Here is an 18,617-nt window from a genome sequence, read left to right on the forward strand (position 1 = left end):
GAGAGAGGGTTCACCATTCGCCATGTATTCGGTGATGATATAGATGGGCTCTGACTTGGTCACGACAGCGTACAGCCGCACCAGCCTGTTGTGCTGTAAAGTCTTCATCAAATTGGCCTCCTCCATGAAGGCCTCGACGGACATGGTGCCTGCCTTCAGCGTCTTTACCGCCACCGTGGTGTTGTTGTTGTAGTAGGCTGATGAAGACATAGGCAGATAGAGAGAGAAAGAGGGGGAGAGAGAGACAGAGAAGTGGAAACAGAAAATTATTGCGTCTCTATCGAAGCGTGAAAGTGTCTACTGACGTGTTTGTTGCATGACTTCTACAGAAATACAGGGTGGAGAGACAAACAAAGCAATGCAGAAAAAATAGGAGAAGGGAAAATAAAAGTCATCATACAGGAAGCCATCACCTCTACGGATTAAAACAAATACTATGGAAAAACAAACAATATTTTGCATCGACAAAGGAGTTCTTTGTCAGGTCTGTGCAGCAGAAGTTTCAGACATCAGCCTTTGTATTTGACGTCTGAAACTTTCCATGAAACATGTCGGTGTTCTCATAAACCTGCTCATGGTGAAGGGAAAAAAATCGATTGAGTGCGAAGTCGCGATACTCATCCGTGACGGTTTTAATATTGCAGCACTTTCCCTAAATCGCATTGATGAAACACTATGAACAGAGGCTATGAAATGAAGAGCTTTGACGTCATGATTTATACATGTGAATATGAATTGTGTTAATGTTTTAGTCAGCGAGGCTTATTATTAATGTTTTGTAACACACAGGGCTTAGAATAAATGCATTTTGTTCTGCTTTTTTGCTCTCTTTTTTTTGGATTAATGCGGTTTTCTCATTTTACCATAAATCAAAAGGAGACAGAGCCTTAAAAATGTAATATTAAATCACAATATTTATTATATCATGATGTTTGAAGAATCACAATATGTGTTGAATTGGTATTCAGCTCTGGTACCTGCCGGTAAACCTTTAGAATAAAGGCTCTTTAGTTTTTCAACATGACTTCAGTCTTCCACTTTACTCAGTCTTTTGGACTATTTTTGTTTCTGTAAACGGTTCTTTCCCTTGTTCTATGAACTGATAGCGAATAAATATTTGATTTTGTGCGTGTGAGACGGTGACATTTTCCGTTATATCCCCATTCTTTGGTTTAATGTGTATATATTTAAATGTAGTTTAGTTCTTTCAGACGTTTGGAGGTTTATGTGCAGTTGGATTATTTGACAGATGCAGTTTGCCAGACGCTTGTAGGACACATAGGACAAACGGCTGATAAAACTTTGCGGGCAGCACCCATTTCTCAACTCTGATTCTCTACAGTTTACCACGTCGGAGAATGGCTCAATTTTAAACTCACGAGAACTTGTTTGGAAGGTAAAAAAAAAAATTTTTTTTTTAAATGCAGGAAGTGAAACTGCAATGTTTTTTTCAAGCTGTGATGACCATGCAGATGCCATCTGTCACCCACCTCTCTGGGGAGGTGTGCTCCTGCACAGCTTGGTTAACAATAATATGATACAAATGCAGCATTCAGCTGGATGTTTTGATGCTTCGCACTGCTAACAGCAATGTAGAGTACGCTTTGTCCGCTGGCAGGAAGCTTTTCAATATTGCAATTATGAAGCTCGTTGTTTCATTAGTAATCTAAAAAATTGTTCTAGGTTTGTTTTTTTCATTTAGTCTGTTTTCTTCTTTTATCCATTACTTTCTTTTTATATGTGCACTTAAACCTAATGTAAAGCACATTGCATTGCATTTCAATGTACAAAATGTGCTTTATCAGCCAAAGTTTGATTGATTGACTGACTGATTTATTGACTGATTGATCAATTGGTCAGTTGATTGGTTGGTTGGTTGGTTGGTTGGTTGGATTGTTATGACATCGGTCTGTTGGGTGAACAAGTCATAGCAGTTAGTATGAAACAGGTGTAAAGGATTATTGAAAGAGTTGATGCGAAAAAGAGGAAGTGTGGGTGGAGAGGAGCAGAATAGCTTAGGGCCCGTGGCTGTAGTACGTGTATTTAAACATTTGCGAATGTGATTAGTTCCTGATTCTCAGCCGTAAGGAGGAACTCAGGCCGATGTGACCAGCACACAAAACAGACAGAACAGACACAACACATGCACGCTAGTGAACAGTGACATGAACACATCCAGATGTTTGAGAAGGAATGGTGGATGGTGACTTCTCCTCATTCCTGCTTTCTACATGTCCGCTGAGAACCGAGACACTGAAAAGATCCGGTGAACAAAGAGAGCAGCCAACATTAATGTAATTTTGGGGTTTTTCATTCCTTTAGACATTATCAATTTTCCTTTGTGACGAGGAAAACCTGTATGGTTTTGAGAATATTTAACTTTTTAGAGACAAACAGTCACAGTGACATCCATGCATTTTTGTACTTCCAAAATGCTTTTACAGTGAGTGTCGTGAGCCCTGGGCCCTGTAAAACCTCATATCGTGTAGGCAGACAGAAGTTACTGACAGTCGTGAACTTTAAGAGTTTTCACAAGTAAATTGCAGGGGAAAATGAGCAAAGCAAAAAGGATCTAATAATGTCATCCTAGAAGACTGGCGTCTCTCTTTTTCTGAATACTTTTTTTTCCCTATTGTAGTTCAACACACCTTATACTAAAATCCACTTCCCTGATAAAACAGGAGTTCATCTTTCGTTTTGTGGAAGGCCGTCCACTCTGTCTACCAACGCTTGCTGTCTTCCTCTATGGTAGCTGGAGCTGGAAGGGACCTCAGTACTGACTGGATATACCTGGGCCTGGTGTGTCCTATGATTTTAAAGATCCAGTCCAATGAAACTCATGTTTTCTAATCTTGTTATCTTTTTTTCTTTTTTTCCCCCCATCAGAACGCTTGTTAATGTAAATTTACCCAAAATGTTAGGTCTGCTGTTGTGGTGAAAATATAACTCAATCCCCTTGAGAATCTCCTGGTTTTCATCGTAATTAAACAATTTCAGAAAACCAATCTGCTTCCATTAAATTATATTATTTAATATCCTGATTTGATTGGACAGTCAATGAATTACCGCCAGTCTGTCGGTTGGTCTGTTTTTGAATTGTTGGCTAGTGTAACCAGGCTAAAATTAATGTTTTTATTTTATTTTGTTTGAGTATGAAATATCACCAAATCCTGTCTGTGTGCTGTTATTTGTGTTTACTACATTTTATTTTATGTCATTATTTACTTTTATGTATGTTTTCCAACGACCGTCATATACATGTACTGTCGCTTTAAGAGAGAGGTCTTGTGGGTACACGGAAGAGGGAACGCGGGAGAGGCCATTTTTGTTTTGTGGGAGGAGTCTCAAGCAGCAATCGAGCCGAGCCACACGTATTTCTTACCGTAGGACAGTTTGCTGGTTGAGGAGAACGTAACCTTGAGTATCCCTGTAAGAAGATACTGCAAGCTGTGGGATAAAATACTTGTTTATCCTTTCTTACATCGGAGTCCCGTGGACGGTTTCTCCTTCTAACGCACACGAGTGAAGTCCGGGCAGTGGTTGAACTTCGACCCCCACGTCCGTAAGAAACACCGCTCCCGCTGGAGGACTGGACGTTTGTCGAAGGGTTTGAAACCAAAATAAATGGCAAGGTGGGCCAAATAGAGTCCTGTGTGTCCCCCCTCCTTCCTTGATCATGATGATGATGACGAGAGACTGAGGGCCCCCACAACACCTGGGGCCCCACCCAACTAGAACACAACGCAGAGCTAATGATGAGAGTGACGGGCGTGCAGCAGGCTGACCAGCATAGAACAGCATAGGACTGCCCCCGTTACATTGGTGCCGTGACCCTCCTGGATTCTTTTTTTTTTTTTTTTTTTTATAACTTTGTTTATTGAATTTTCCGCATAATCAACATTTACAAAATAATTGTCCTCGTAAGTTGTACAGCATGAACACAAAACACATCCAACAATACACTAACACACCAGAATACAATGAGGAATAAAAACACACCCTCAAAGGAGAAAAAAAAATCAAATCAAATCAAAACAAATTAACTAAAATAATTTAAAAAATAAAAAATAAATAAAAATAACTAAATAAATACAAGTACACATATTCCAATGCACTTGTCCACAGGCCAGCCAACCCAGCACAGTCCCTCACAGACATCATGTACACATACACCCTACCTCCTTCATCACCGGAGCTTGCCACGCCCCCACCTCCATCCAACAAGGACATCAATAAAAAGGAAAAAATATGCATATATATATACACACACATCACTCTGGAATAACAGGGAAATGAAGTCGCTTAACATAAGAAAAGAAGGGGGTCCACATTGCCCAGAATTTGTTTAGGGACCCTTTGAGGGTGTGCCTAATTTTTTCCAGCTTTATACAATTTAAAACAGACTTAATCCAAAGAGCATGAGAAGGGGGTGCAGAGGATTTCCAACTAAGCAAAACCAATCGTCTCGCCAACAGGGTAACAAAGGCAATAAAATCCTTATTAATATTGGTCAGTTGCAATGTGGGCGAGGGCACCCCAAATAGCGCAATAAAAGGGTCTGGCTTGATCTGTGTGTCACATACTTCTGAAAGTGTGCTAAAAATATCTTTCCAAAAACCATCAAGAGATGAGCAACACCAAAACATGTGCACATGGTTAGCAGGAGACTGGTTACACCTCACACAGTTAGAATTTATGTCTTTGTAAATTTTCGCTAGTCTCGCTTTGGTCCAATGAGCCCTATGAATGATTTTGCATTGAATGAGACCATGTCGGGCGCAGACCGAAGAGGTATGTACCCTTCCGAGTGCCCTCTCCCACAGCCCATCAGATATTCCCTCCCCCAGTTCCTCCTCCCATGAGGATTTAATGTCATTAAGTGAGGCAATTCTTAAAGAACAAATTTGTCTATAAATTATTGACAAGGTACCTTTCAGAGTGGGAAGCGGGGTAAGAAAGGTGTCAAACTGTGTTTCACCAGGAAGGGTGGGGAAATGAGGATCCAAATTGCGGACGTAACTCCGGATCTGTAAAAATCTAAAAAAATGATGCCTGGGAAGACCAAATTTAACTGCTAGTTGCTCAAACGTACTAAATGTATTGTCAATGTAGAGATCTTTAAACCTTTTTATACCAAGACTAGACCATATTGAGAAAGCACTATCAACCATAGATGGGGCAAAAGCAGGGTTCGAGGCCATCGGAGCAGAAAGAGAGGTTGTCTGAAACCCAAAATGGCGTCTAAATTGATTCCAGATCCTCAATGTTGTTTTGACACACACATTCTTGGTGAAAGAGGAATAAGGGCCTGTAATGGAGGAGTGAGCGAGGGAAGACAATGATGCCGGTACAGACGAAGCAGCTTCCATCTTTAACCAAATTGGGGACGGGGACATCTCTCCACCTCGCAACCAGAACTGAATGACCCTAAGATTAGCCGCCCAATAATAAAATCTAAAATCTGGTAGCGCCATACCTCCGTCTGACTTGGGTCTCTGCAAGAGCTGTTTTCGTATCCTAGGAGTCTTCTTATCCCATATGAAAGGTAGAATTAGGCCGTCTATTTTTTTGAAAAATGTGTTGGGAAGAAAAATCGGTAGGCACTGAAAGAGATATAAAAATTTAGGGAGTGTGTTCATTTTAACAGAATTAATTCTCGCTACTAAAGAGAGGTGCATCACTGACCAGCGTTCAAAATCATCCTTAGTGCGGGTTAAAAGCGAGGAAAAGTTGGCCCGAAAAAGGTTTTCAAATCGACTCGTGACCTGTACACCAAGATAAGTGAAACAACTATGAGCAACTTTGAATGGCAAGGTATGTAATGGGAAATTTTCCGCAGTCACATTAAGCGGCATCAATTCGCTTTTACTGAGATTCAGTTTATACCCTGATAAATGACCAAAGGATGTAATAGTAGCAAGGGCAGCAGGAACAGAAACAGAAAGATTAGATGTGTATAGCAATAAGTCATCTGCATATAAAGACACCTTGTGCTCATGTCCGTATCTAACTATACCTTTGATAAGAGGGTTGGAACGAAGTGCTATTGCAAGGGGTTCTATGGTGAGAGCAAACAATAAAGGGCTTAGAGGGCAACCCTGGCGTGTTGACCGTTGCAGAGGGAAACAGCCTGACTGAGTGTTATTAGTCCTGACAGAGGCTTGGGGGGACGCATACAGAAGTCTTACCCAAGTAGTGAATTTTGAACCAAAGCCGAATTTATTTAGTGTATAGAAAAGGTACTTCCACTCCACCCTGTCAAACGCCTTCTCCGCGTCCAGGGATATAATGGCCTCCGAGGTGTTGGTGTCAGAGGAATTGTACATGATATTAAATAGTCGCCTAAGATTGAAGAATGAATGTCTATTTCTAATAAATCCTGTTTGATCAGGAGAGATAATCGATGGGAGAACTGTTTCCAGGCGTGTTGCCAGAAGTTTGGCTAAAATCTTATAGTCAACATTTAACAGGCTAATTGGACGATATGATGCACATTCAAGAGGGTCTTTATTATTTTTAAGAATTAAACAGATAGTCGCTTGAGTGAGAGTCTGTGGAAGAATACCATTAACAAATGCTTCATTATACATTTCAATTAGAATAGGGGCTATTTTGGGGAGAAGCTTTTTATAAAACTCTGTCGAGTAACCGTCAGGCCCTGGGCTTCTCCCGGATTGAAGGGATTTGACAGCTCTAGACAGTTCTTCAACAGTGATTGGTTGTTCTAATTCTTTAACCAAATCCTGGTTGACTAAAGGTACATCAAGGGAGTGGAAGAAGTCATCAAATTCTGATAAATCAGCATCACCTTCAGAAGTATATAGAGACTGGTAGAAACTTCTGAACTCATCATTTATCTCCCTAGGGTCTAATGATATTCCGGATGATGTATGAATTTTGGGAATTTGATGTGATGATGAAACTTGACGCAACTTGTGTGCTAATAACTTACTGGCTTTGTCTCCCTGTTCATAGTAGGTGCTCCTAGACTTGACAAGCAGCTCAGTAACTTGATCTGTTAGCAAAGTGTCAAATTCTGCTTGCAAAGTTAAGCGCTCCTTATAAATATCTGGAGATGGTGAAACGGAATATGCGTTATCTAATTGGGCAATGCGGCGTGTTAGCATGGACAATTTATCTTTTTTAAGTTTGTTCTCATATGTGGTGTAGGAAATAATTTCACCTCTAAGATAAGCTTTCAAAGTTTCCCATAGGGTAGACGCAGAGATACCTGGGGTTCTATTTGTATCCATAAAAAAGTCAATTTGGGCCGAAGCAAAGTTAATAAAATTTTCGCTACTGAGTAATTGAGTGTTAAGCCGCCAAGGCGGTCTCTGATTATTAGCTGTTTGAAAGACTACTCCCATAGTGACAGGGGCATGGTCCGAAACCACAATTGGATTATATAAGCACGAAGATATGGAATGGAGAAGTCTATCATCTACAAGGAAGTAGTCTATGCGCGTAAAAGTGTGGTGTACCGAAGAGAAAAAAGAGTATGCCCTCCCAGATGGATTAAATGTTCTCCAAGGGTCTGAAACAGCGAAATCAGACATAAAGGTACGGACAACCCCAGCTGAGGTTGATAAAGTAGTAGATTTAGTGGAGGATCGATCCAAATGTGGGTCCAACCAGCAGTTAAAGTCACCGCCTATGATCAGCATATGGGAGGACATATCAGGGAGTGTGGAGAAAACCGATTTGAAAAAATCCCCATTGTCCCAATTAGGACCATAAACATTAACAAGAACCACCTTCGTATCGAATAACCTACCACTGACAATTACATATCTACCATTGGGATCAGCTATCACATTAGAACATGTAAAAGGTACTGATTTGTGAAGTAAGATAGCCACCCCTCTTGACCTACTCTGAAATGAGGAATGGAACACCTGACCCACCCATCTGCACCTAAGTATTGAGTGTTGTGGTACCTTGAGATGAGTTTCTTGGAGGAAGATAATGTGAGCTTTCAACTGATGGAGGTGGTGGAGAACCTTACTGCGTTTAACTGGGTTGTTAATGCCCCTACAATTCCAAGTGAGAAAATTAAAACCATTCCCTCCAGCAGGATGAGCTACGTCAGGCTGAGTCATGTCTTAAGAGAGAGAGTACATGTTAAGGACAAGGCATAATGCAAATTAAATATTTTGGCTGACCTCAATAGTGCAAATTCAAAAAACAAAAACAAGTGACAAAACACAAGAAAACAAAACACAAATACAGAAGGAAAAAAACCCTCCCACAAAATCCCTCTTGCCGAAGCATCTCCCCAACTGAGATGCAAGCAAACCCCTAAATACAAAAAACCTTTAGAGCAACGCATACCAACTTAGTGTAACCAGGTTAAAATTAATGTTTTTATTTTATTTTGTTTGAGTATGAAATATCACCAAATCCTGTCTGTGTGCTGTTATTTGTGTTTACTACATTTTATTTTATGTCATTATTTACTTTTATGTGTTTTACAACGACCGTCATATACGTGTACTGTCGTTTTAAGAGAGAGGTCTTATGGGTACACGGAAGACGGAACGCGGGAGAGGCCATTTTTGTTTTGTGGGAGGAGTCTCAAGCAGCAATCGAGCCGAGCCACGCGTGTTTCTTACCGTGGGACAGTTTTGCGGGTTGAGGAGAACGTAACCTTGAGTATCCCTGTAAGAAGATACTGCAAGCTGTGGGATAAAATACTTGTTTATCCTTTCTTACATCGGAGTCCCGTGGACGGTTTCTACTTCTAACGCACACGAGTGGAGTCCGGGCAGTGGTTGAACTTCGACCCCCACGTCCGTAAGAAACACCGCTCCTGCTGGAGGACTGGACGGTTGTCGAAGGGTTTGAAACCAAAATAAATGGCAAGGTGAGCCAAATAGAGTCCTGTGTGTCCCCCCTCCTTCCTTGATTATGATGATGATGATGATGATGAGAGACTGAGGGCCCCCCATAACACCTGGGACCCCACCGAAAATAGAACACAACGCAGAGCTGATGATGGAAGTGACGGGCGTGCAGCAGGCTGACCAGCACAGAACAGCATAGGACTGCCCCCGTTACATTGGTGCCGTGACCCTCCTGGATTCTGAGAGTGACATCAGTTGCTCGCCGCGGGAGGCTGCTGTCGTCATCAAGCCCCAGACGTCCTCAGGTATTTCTATAGACTGTACACTCATGTTACAGTGGACTGGAGTTGAGCTGTGTGGACACTGAACAGTCATAGCTGTGGTTACCATGGACTGGGCTTGTGAACAGGACATTTGTATATACTGAAGGAAGAAAAACACACGAAAAAAAAGGAAAAAAAGGTTAATGTTGATGTGATTGAAGGACTCGTGTGAATAATCTATTGATCTAAACTACTGGATATGTGCATATGTGATTAATCTATTGGTGAATTTGTTGATTGTGTGTGATTGTTTCAATCTCTTAGTGATTTCTAGATTCAATTATTTAAATGAATTGAGCTTTTCACTTTTTTATTTTATTTTTTATTTTATCTGAGTGTTAGAGGTAGGAACATGGCAGAGGGTGGTTCGTACGTAGGTGGGGGTAACATTGCTGATCAGGATCTTTTGGATCGCCAGTGTGCTATGGAGAGGGGGTACCAGTTAGATGTGGGTGGGGGTTTACGGCTAGGTGTAGGTAGGAGTTTCGGGCAGCTCTTAGAGGGCGGAGAACCAGACACCAGAGCACCAGGACCTAGAGACCCGACCACATTTGGCACTCCTCAGTTCACCTCCACACGCTACGTAGAATGGGCCAGGCCAGTTATCAGCGAAGGGGCTGTGCTGGGTAACAGCGAGCAGCCAGTGGGTGAGTTAGCCATGCTCATTACTCGGTTAGCAGAGAAGATAGGAGAGTCAATCACTGCTAAGCTGCAGGAAACACAAATGCTTAGAAACACACACACAGACAGTGCTAGGTCTGCTGAACCGTGTTCGGAGACAGCTCCTAGTGTTAGAGTAGTAATGCAGACAGACGCTAGGGAGCCTCCTATTTTCAGGGGCGATAGCTCTGATAAGTTTACAGTTCATGAGTGGGAGAGCCTTATGACTTTGTATTTGAGGAAGCGAGCCATTCCAGTTAGTGAGCAGTCACATGAGATTCTAGCTAAGCTTATGGGGAAAGCAGGGGACGTGGTGAGGATAAAGCTGCGCAACACATCTGTCGACCACATAGCGAACCCCCACATTATTTTTGATGTACTGAAGCAACACTTTAGTGACTTCACATACTCGAGCATGCCCCTGGCGGACTTTTACAGTACGCTGCCCAAGCCAGGTGAGGACGCTATGGAGTATTGGATTAGGCTTAATAAGACAGTGGAGGTGGCTGACGAATGCTTGAAGTGGCAGGGCCGTAGTATTGAAGAGCCAAGCCACGAGGTAAGCATGATGTTTATCAAACACTGTCCAGATCAGTCTCTTGCCAATGTTTTTAAGTTCAAGTCCGCAGGGAAATGGTCTGCTAGCGAGATCCAGGAGAGGCTTGATGAGCACATGCTGCAGAGGAAGTCCCGTGTTGCTGCAGGTGGACAACGTGAAGCAGGCGCGGTAGAGCGTAGGTTCCATTCACAGGTTCATGTCCCTGTAGTCGACATGGCTCCCGACTTGAACACGACCGTGCCGGTGGTGCTATCTCCCGTCCCGGCTCATGCGTCATCTCCTATACCATTTTGTGCAAGGTCTCCTACACCGTCTCCTGCACCTGTCTCTGGCGGTGATGATTATATGAGGAGTTTGGTGAGCTTGCTAGACCGTTTGGTCAAAATGCAGACTCAGGTTCCAGTTAGCGCTGCAGTCCGGACACCGACGCAGACTCAACCGCCAGCTAGCGCCGCAGGGCAGGTGTCAGACGCACCGCAGAGGTTGTGCAGGGTTTGTAAGTCTCCGGATCACTCCACATTTTCCCACTGCAGCCGGGAGAACCGATGTATAAACTGTTTGTCTCCTGGTCATTGGAAGAGGGACTGTCCTCACCCTCAGCCGCCCAACCAGCTCCGTTCTCAGCCTGGTGGAAGAGCTGGTCGTCAGTCTCGTCCGTTAAACTACTAAACCCACACCTAGAGAGGGATGGTGTGGGTAATGTAGATGTATCCCTCACTGATGTCTCCGACCTGGCTCACTTGTATGAAGACAAGTGTGCCAAAGCACCTCAGGGTTCGCGTATGGTCATTCAGGCGACACAGAGGATTCAGGCTTTCAGTGACTTGTTCTATGCTCCTGTTCTTATCAACCAGAGTGTGCAGCTTAATGGCATGTTGGATACTGGCTCTATGTCATGCAGTATCAGTGAAAATGCAGTAGAGAAGCTCCGCTCTGGGGGTGTTTTACCTGAGAAGCAGCAGCCTGAAGAGAACATTGTCTTGATTGGCTGCGGTGGTCTGGAGACTAGGCCTGATGGTTTTTATGACCTCAACATGCAGCTTTATGGTGTTTCCTTTGTCATACCCACTCTGGTCGTGCCCGGTCAGCATGATGATCTGATAGTCGGCACAAACGTCATTAAACATGTGGCCCATGTACTCAAGAGTGGTACTGAGTACTGGGACATCGCGTCCAGACAGGAACATCCGTCTAGTCCTGACGTTGAACAGTTCTTGTCCATGTTCACGAATGTAGAGCGCTGGAGGGGTGGTGCAGTTCCTGAGAAGATAGGTACTGTTAAGCTCACCCAGGCCGTGACACTCTTACCGAGGCACGAGCACTTAGTCTGGGGCAGACTTCCTGCTAAGGTGCCTATGTCAGCTGGAAGCACTGTTGTTGTGGAGCCGACAGACTCCAAGGCCATGCCACGCAGTGTCCTCGTAGGTCGACTTGTCACACCGCTCTGGGGTGATAGGTGGGTACCCATGACTGTTGTCAATCCATCTGACAAAGCCATCACACTGAAAAGGAACTGCAAGTTGGCTGATGTGTTTCCATGCTTGGCGATTGAGGACTTTAATGTTTTCCAGGGACTGCAATCAGTTGCAGGGAGGCATGAGTCCAACGCCACAGATAGTGCCTGTCCCCCTGTCCAGCCGGCTAGGAGTTTGTCAGAGCTCGGACTCAGTGACATTGACCTCAGCTCCTGTCAGGTTAGTGAGGCATGCAAGTCCCAGCTCACTCAGCTGCTCACCGAGTACCATGACATCTTCTCCAGGGACTCTCTGGACTGTGGCGAGGTCACAGGATACACACATCGCATCCATCTGGTGGATGAGCGCCCCTTTCGCTTGCCCTACAGGAGGGTTCCCCCAGCCCACTATCAGAAGTTGAGACAGGTTCTCACTGATATGGAGGAGAAAGGGATTATCCGGAAGTCCTCGAGCGCATACGCTTCACCGCTGGTTATGGTATGGAAGAAGGATGGCGGGCTTCGGATCTGCACTGATTTCAGATGGCTGAATGCTCGGACCTTGAAAGACGCTCATCCCTTGCCACACCAGTCGGACTGTCTTGCCGCGCTGGGTGGTAACTGCCTCTTTAGTACGATGGACCTCACCTCTGGCTTCTTCAACATCCCAATGCATGAAGATGACAAGAAGTACACTGCTTTCACGACTCCCCTTGGGTTGCATGAATACAATCGCATGCCACAGGGCCTTTGTAATAGCCCTGCAGCCTTCATGAGAATGATGATTGGGATCTTTGGGGATCTGAACTTCACGAAGCTTTTGTGCTATCTTGATGATCTTCTTGTCTTCGCGCCGTCAGAGGTTGAGGCTCTGTCGAGGCTCCGCACTGTGTTTCAGAGGTTGAGGGAGAACAACTTGAAACTGGCTCCGAAGAAGTGTCATCTGCTGCAGAAGCGGGTGCGGTTTTTGGGCCACGTGGTTGATGGCGGAGGTGTGTCTGTCGATCCCTCCAAAGTAGAGGTCATCTCCAACATGACAGTGCAGGATCTCATGGAAGGTGATGGGTGCACGCCTTCTGTTCGTAGGATCAAATCTTTCCTTGGTATGGTATTTTACTACCAGCATTTCCTCCCGAACTGCTCCTCCGTGGCTAAGCCCCTGTTCGCCCTTACAGCTGGACAAAAGAGGAGGGGGAGGTCGGCTAAGGATAAGAAGCCCCATGGCAGCTTCCGTAAGCTTACCTCCGCAGACTGGACGGTGGAATGTGGGGAAGCATTTGATCTGTTGAAGACGATGTTACTGGAGTGTGTGGTGCTTGCCCATCCAGACTTTGAGGTGCCTTTCATTTTGTCGGTCGATGCGTCTTTGGACGGACTCGGCGCGGTGCTGTCTCAAGTGCCCCGAGGAGAGTCCAAGGCCAGACCTGTTGGTTTTGCAAGCAAGTCCCTCAGTGCCTCACAGCGGAAGTATCCAGCTCATAGACTGGAGTTCATGGCGCTGAAGTGGAGTGTTTGTGAAAAGTTCAGCCACTGGCTGAAGGGTCAAAGCTTCACCGTTTGGACAGATAATAATCCGCTGACTTATCTCCTAACGAAGCCGAAGCTTGACGCGTGTGAGATCCGCTGGGTGTCTAAGTTGGCGTCTTACACCTTCGATCTCAAACACCTGCCAGGGAAGAAAAACGTGGTGGCGGATGCATTGAGTCGCGACCCTTTTTCCAAGCCCGTCAGTCAGAGGCTACTTAGGGAGCCCTACCCGGCCCTTGTTCAGGAAGCCGACGGGGTTGAGGGGGACTCTGTGCAGGATGTTTTCAGACTCAGTTGCCAGTCCCAAACACTGAGTAGTGCGCGATCTGGGTTTGCTTGTGATGCAGCTGAGGTCAGGGCTTTTTGTCAAGCCAAATGTGACTGGCCTGATGCATCAGTATTCACAGCACTCAGTTTGGTCCAGCACGTTCAGCATCTGTCGGGTGGTCAGGTTACACTGCCAATGTTATCCACCGAGGAGCTCAGGTTGAGTCAGGAGCAGGACCCCTGCATCTCCAAGGTGTTGCCCTTTGTCGCTGTTCGGAAGCGGCCATCGAGGCGTGAGAGGCATGGTGCTGACCAGAAGGTCCTCAGGCTGCTGAAACAGTGGGAGAAGTTGGAAGTCAATGATGGTGTCTTGTACAGGGTGACAAAGGACCCAGTGTCCAAGCAGAGGAGGTCTCAGTATGTTTTACCTCTGAGTCTGAAAGACAAGGCACTGTCTGGCATCCACGATCACGCTGGTCATCAGGGCCAGGACCGTACTCTCTCTCTTGCAAGGCAGCGTTTTTATTGGCCTGACATGGAGAGGGATATCAGAGCATATGTCAGATGCTGTCGGAGATGTGTGTTTGGGAAGACCCCAGAGCCAGCTGCTTGCGCGCCCCTGGAGAGCATTAAAACCTCCGCACCGATGCAGCTTGTGTGTATGGATTTCTGGTCCGCTGAGGACAGTAAGCAGCGGTCGGTCGATGTCCTAGTGGTTACTGACCACTTCACTAAGCTTGCTCACGCATTCCCCTGCGCCAATCAGACAGCGAAGCAGGTCGCCAAGAAACTCTGGGATCATGTATTCTGTGTTTACGGGTTTCCGGAGAGAATACATTCTGACCAGGGCACAAACTTTGAGAGCAACCTGATTGCAGAGCTTCTCAGGTTGGCGGGTGTAGCGAAGTCCCACACGACGGCCTACCATCCTATGGGTAATGGCGGGACAGAGCGGTTTAATCGCACGATGGGGAATATGCTCCGTTCCCTTCCGCTTCAGCAGAAGCAACAGTGGCCTCAGCAGATCCATTCTCTCACGCTCGCGTACAATGCCACTGTTCACGAGACCACGGGTTACGCGCCTTTCTTCCTGATGTATGGGCGTGTCCCAAGACTGCCGGTGGATGTTATGTTCAGGCAGGTTTTGCATGACCCTCACGTTGTTGATTATGACTCTTATGCTCAGTCTCTGCTTTCCTGTCTAAGGAGTGCAATGGAGATCGCTCAGAAGCACTCCACGGCTGAGCAGCAGCATCAGGCGCGACAGTACAACAGACATGCCAAGGGCACTGTCCTGTCTGTCGGGGATCGTGTTTTGGTTGCGAACCAGAGTGAGCGAGGAAAGAGAAAGTTGGCTGACAAATGGGAGAACGGAGTGTACACGGTTGTCGGTGTCAACCCCAATATCCACGTCTACAAGATTCAGGATGCAGAGGGGCACACCAGGGTGGTGCACAGGAACCGTTTGTTGGAGGTCAACTTCTTGCCCCTCCCTGAGTTAGATCAGGGTGAGGAGTCCAGTACAACCAGTCAGTTGCTTGACTGCGCAGGGTCCAATGAGGAGGACAGTGCAGATGGCCTGATGGTCTCAGGGGATGCAGTGGGGCTAGCAGTCTCATCACTTGGAGACTCACCTAGATCTGAGTGGGCAGAAGCGGAAGAGTTCATTCCGTCTAGTCTGGTAGTCAGTCCTGTGGGGGCCACTGCTCAGTCTCCACCCAAAACACACGCACCACACAACACACATGCACCACACATAGAGGCATCACACTCACTCGATGTAGGTGTTATATCTCACACTGATTCGCACACAGGGGCACCACCCTCACTCGATACAGATGTTGCAGCTCGCACTGTCTCACGCACACAAGTAGAGAGCGATGGTCGGGTTAGGACACGCACAGGGAGGGTGGTGAGGTCAGTGAACAGGTTAATAGAATCTATGGCTCAGATGCCATTTCTACGGAGTGTGAGGGTTTGAACTTTGATGGAGGTTGGAGTCATTCAAACTAGTTTAATGTGAGTTATTAGGTGTCTATCAGACAGGGTTGTTTTGGGCCAAGTGCATGGTGTGGCGTATCAGGCGTCACATTGATCTAAGGGAATTCTGAGACTTGATCAACCTCATTATTTTCTGGACCTCGTAACCGAGGTAGCTCCTAAGTTGACTGGAGGACTAGGTCCTTCTTTTCACTTGTGCCAGTAGTCAGTGATGGGCTTTTCCTTTCCTCTTTCTCTTTTTATCCTGCTGTCAGGATGTTGGTGAATTTCAGGAGGGGTGAATGTAACCAGGTTAAAATTAATGTTTTTATTTTATTTTGTTTGAGTATGAAATATCACCAAATCCTGTCTGTGTGCTGTTATTTGTGTTTACTACATTTTATTTTATGTCATTATTTACTTTTATGTGTTTTACAACGACCGTCATATACGTGTACTGTCGTTTTAAGAGAGAGGTCTTATGGGTACACGGAAGACGGAACGCGGGAGAGGCCATTTTTGTTTTGTGGGAGGAGTCTCAAGCAGCAATCGAGCCGAGCCACGCGTGTTTCTTACCGTGGGACAGTTTTGCGGGTTGAGGAGAACGTAACCTTGAGTATCCCTGTAAGAAGATACTGCAAGCTGTGGGATAAAATACTTGTTTATCCTTTCTTACATCGGAGTCCCGTGGACGGTTTCTACTTCTAACGCACACGAGTGGAGTCCGGGCAGTGGTTGAACTTCGACCCCCACGTCCGTAAGAAACACCGCTCCTGCTGGAGGACTGGACGGTTGTCGAAGGGTTTGAAACCAAAATAAATGGCAAGGTGAGCCAAATAGAGTCCTGTGTGTCCCCCCTCCTTCCTTGATTATGATGATGATGATGATGATGAGAGACTGAGGGCCCCCCATAACACCTGGGACCCCACCGAAAATAGAACACAACGCAGAGCTGATGATGGAAGTGACGGGCGTGCAGCAGGCTGACCAGCACAGAACAGCATAGGACTGCCCCCGTTACATTAGCTAGCTTACTCTTAGCTACCTGAGATTTGTGACCATTGAACTAGAATAAAGCAAATGTGCATAAGTCGGTCTCCAATAACATTAGGACCCGAGGAAAACTAACTCAGTTAAGAGAGGTACAAAATCTATAAAGTGGCAAAATTGAACTTCAACCATGTAAACAACCAAATACTGGCAGTGCAGGCAGCTCAGATCAAAACAAAATGAAATGAGAATGACACAAATAGTAGGCAGTAATGTAAGTGGAATAAAATATATCTCCACATTATATCACCTTAATGTGAGTAGTCCGCTGTATACTCATCAACATGTATTGAAAATAAAAATAAAAAACCCACTACATTCAAGTGTCAACAATGAGCACTGCAAGGCTAGCTTCACTCTCCAACATGTACTGAAAATAAAAAAACAGCTGCGTTCAAATGTCAACAATGAGCACTGCAAGACCAACTTCACTAGCTAATCTGCCTACCAGCCAGCCCGCTAACTAGCCTGCTAACCAGACCAGCCAACTGATATTTTGAGCTACAGACCCGGCGGTGGCATGACAGCTTTTTTCACCCTGTTTTTGATGAAATCGGCCGCAACAGCCGGGTCCTCAAACCTGTGTGTGGAGCTGTCCGGCAGGGTCAGTCTCAGAACCGCAGGGTAGATGAGACCATACTTCACGCCGGGACAGGCGCGCAGCTGGCGCTTAACATCTCCGAAGCTAGCCCGCTTCTTGGCCACAGCCGTGGTGTAGTCCGGAAATATCGAGACTCTTCTGCCCTTGTAGAGGAGAGGAGACGCATCTCCAGATCTCTACAGCATGTCGTTCCGGACGTGAAAGAAATGCACCCTGATGACAAATGGTCGCGGAGGTTCACCCTCCCGGGCCGGCTCCGCAGGGTGCGATGGGCCCGGTCTAGCAGCGGCTTCTCATCCAGGCCGAGCAGCTCCTGAAGCAGCCCGGCTACGAATTCTGTCGGTCGCGGGCCCTCCACTCCCTCCGGTATTCCCAGAAGACGGATGTTGTTCCTCCGCATTCTACCTTCCAGGTCCTCGCATCTGTTGTCCAGGTATGTCACCCTAGTTGTTAGTGAGCCGACGTTCGCCTCTAGCTCGGTAATCCGAGTGCTGTGATCTGTAGCACTGCGCTCCAGCTCTGATAAAACGACTCCATGTGCGTCGAGTTTATTCTGGATCCTCTCGATAGATCTTTTAAGCTCGTCTTTGACCAGTATCATCTCTGATCTGAGAGTGGTAGCTGAAGTGTCAATCTTACCGAAAATATCGGTTTTGAGGGAGCCCATCATGGATTGTAGCATTTCCGCGGTCAGTACTGTCATGCTGTCAGCACTAGCTGTAGCATCCGATGTTGGGAGCGGATCAGATTCAGGAGAGGGCGCAGGCTTATTGCGGCCTGCTCTTGCAGACTCCGTTTTCGGTCGATTAGATGTCATTTCACCTTCAAAGTCCTCAAATATAGGGTGAATCGTTTAAAGGACTCTTTAGACGCTTGACCACCAAAGACATGCACGATTTAGCGAGATTAAATATATAAATTTGGTCACTAACTCAGGAGCAATAGAGAAACGTGTCCTACATCCTCGACGTCACCCTCCTGGATTCTGAGAGTGACATCAGTTGCTCGCCGCGGGAGGCTGCTGTCGTCATCAAGCCCCAGACGTCCTCAGGTATTTCTACAGACTGTACACTCATGTTACAGTGGACTAGAGTTGAGCTGTGTGGACACTGGACAGTCATAGCTGTGGTTACCATGGACTGGGCTTGTGAACAGGACATTTGTATATACTGAAGGAAGAAAAACACACGAAAAAAAAAGGAAAAAAAGGTTAATGTTGATGTGATTGAAGGACTCGTGTGAATAATCTATTGATCTAAACTACTGGATATGTGCATATGTGATTAATCTATTGGTGAATTTGTTGATTGTGTGTGATTGTTTCAATCTCTTAGTGATTTCTAGATTCAATTAT

The 18,617-nt window shown here is 45.7% G+C and overlaps 1 protein-coding gene across 1 annotated transcript in view; it reads right to left on the reverse strand.

Annotated features, from left to right (window-relative positions):
* Nucleotides 1-18,617, reverse strand: part of lyn (LYN proto-oncogene, Src family tyrosine kinase) — a 68,128-nt gene that overhangs the window by 18,138 nt on the left and 31,373 nt on the right. Inside the window, exon 9 of the mRNA XM_056292630.1 lies at nucleotides 15-197. Within this exon, the coding sequence (XP_056148605.1) occupies nucleotides 15-197 (183 nt within the window). The remainder of the gene's footprint in view (nucleotides 1-14; nucleotides 198-18,617) is intronic.

This window comes from Lampris incognitus, chromosome 14 (assembly GCF_029633865.1).
Source record: "Lampris incognitus isolate fLamInc1 chromosome 14, fLamInc1.hap2, whole genome shotgun sequence".
Taxonomy (NCBI): Eukaryota; Metazoa; Chordata; class Actinopteri; order Lampriformes; family Lampridae; genus Lampris; species Lampris incognitus.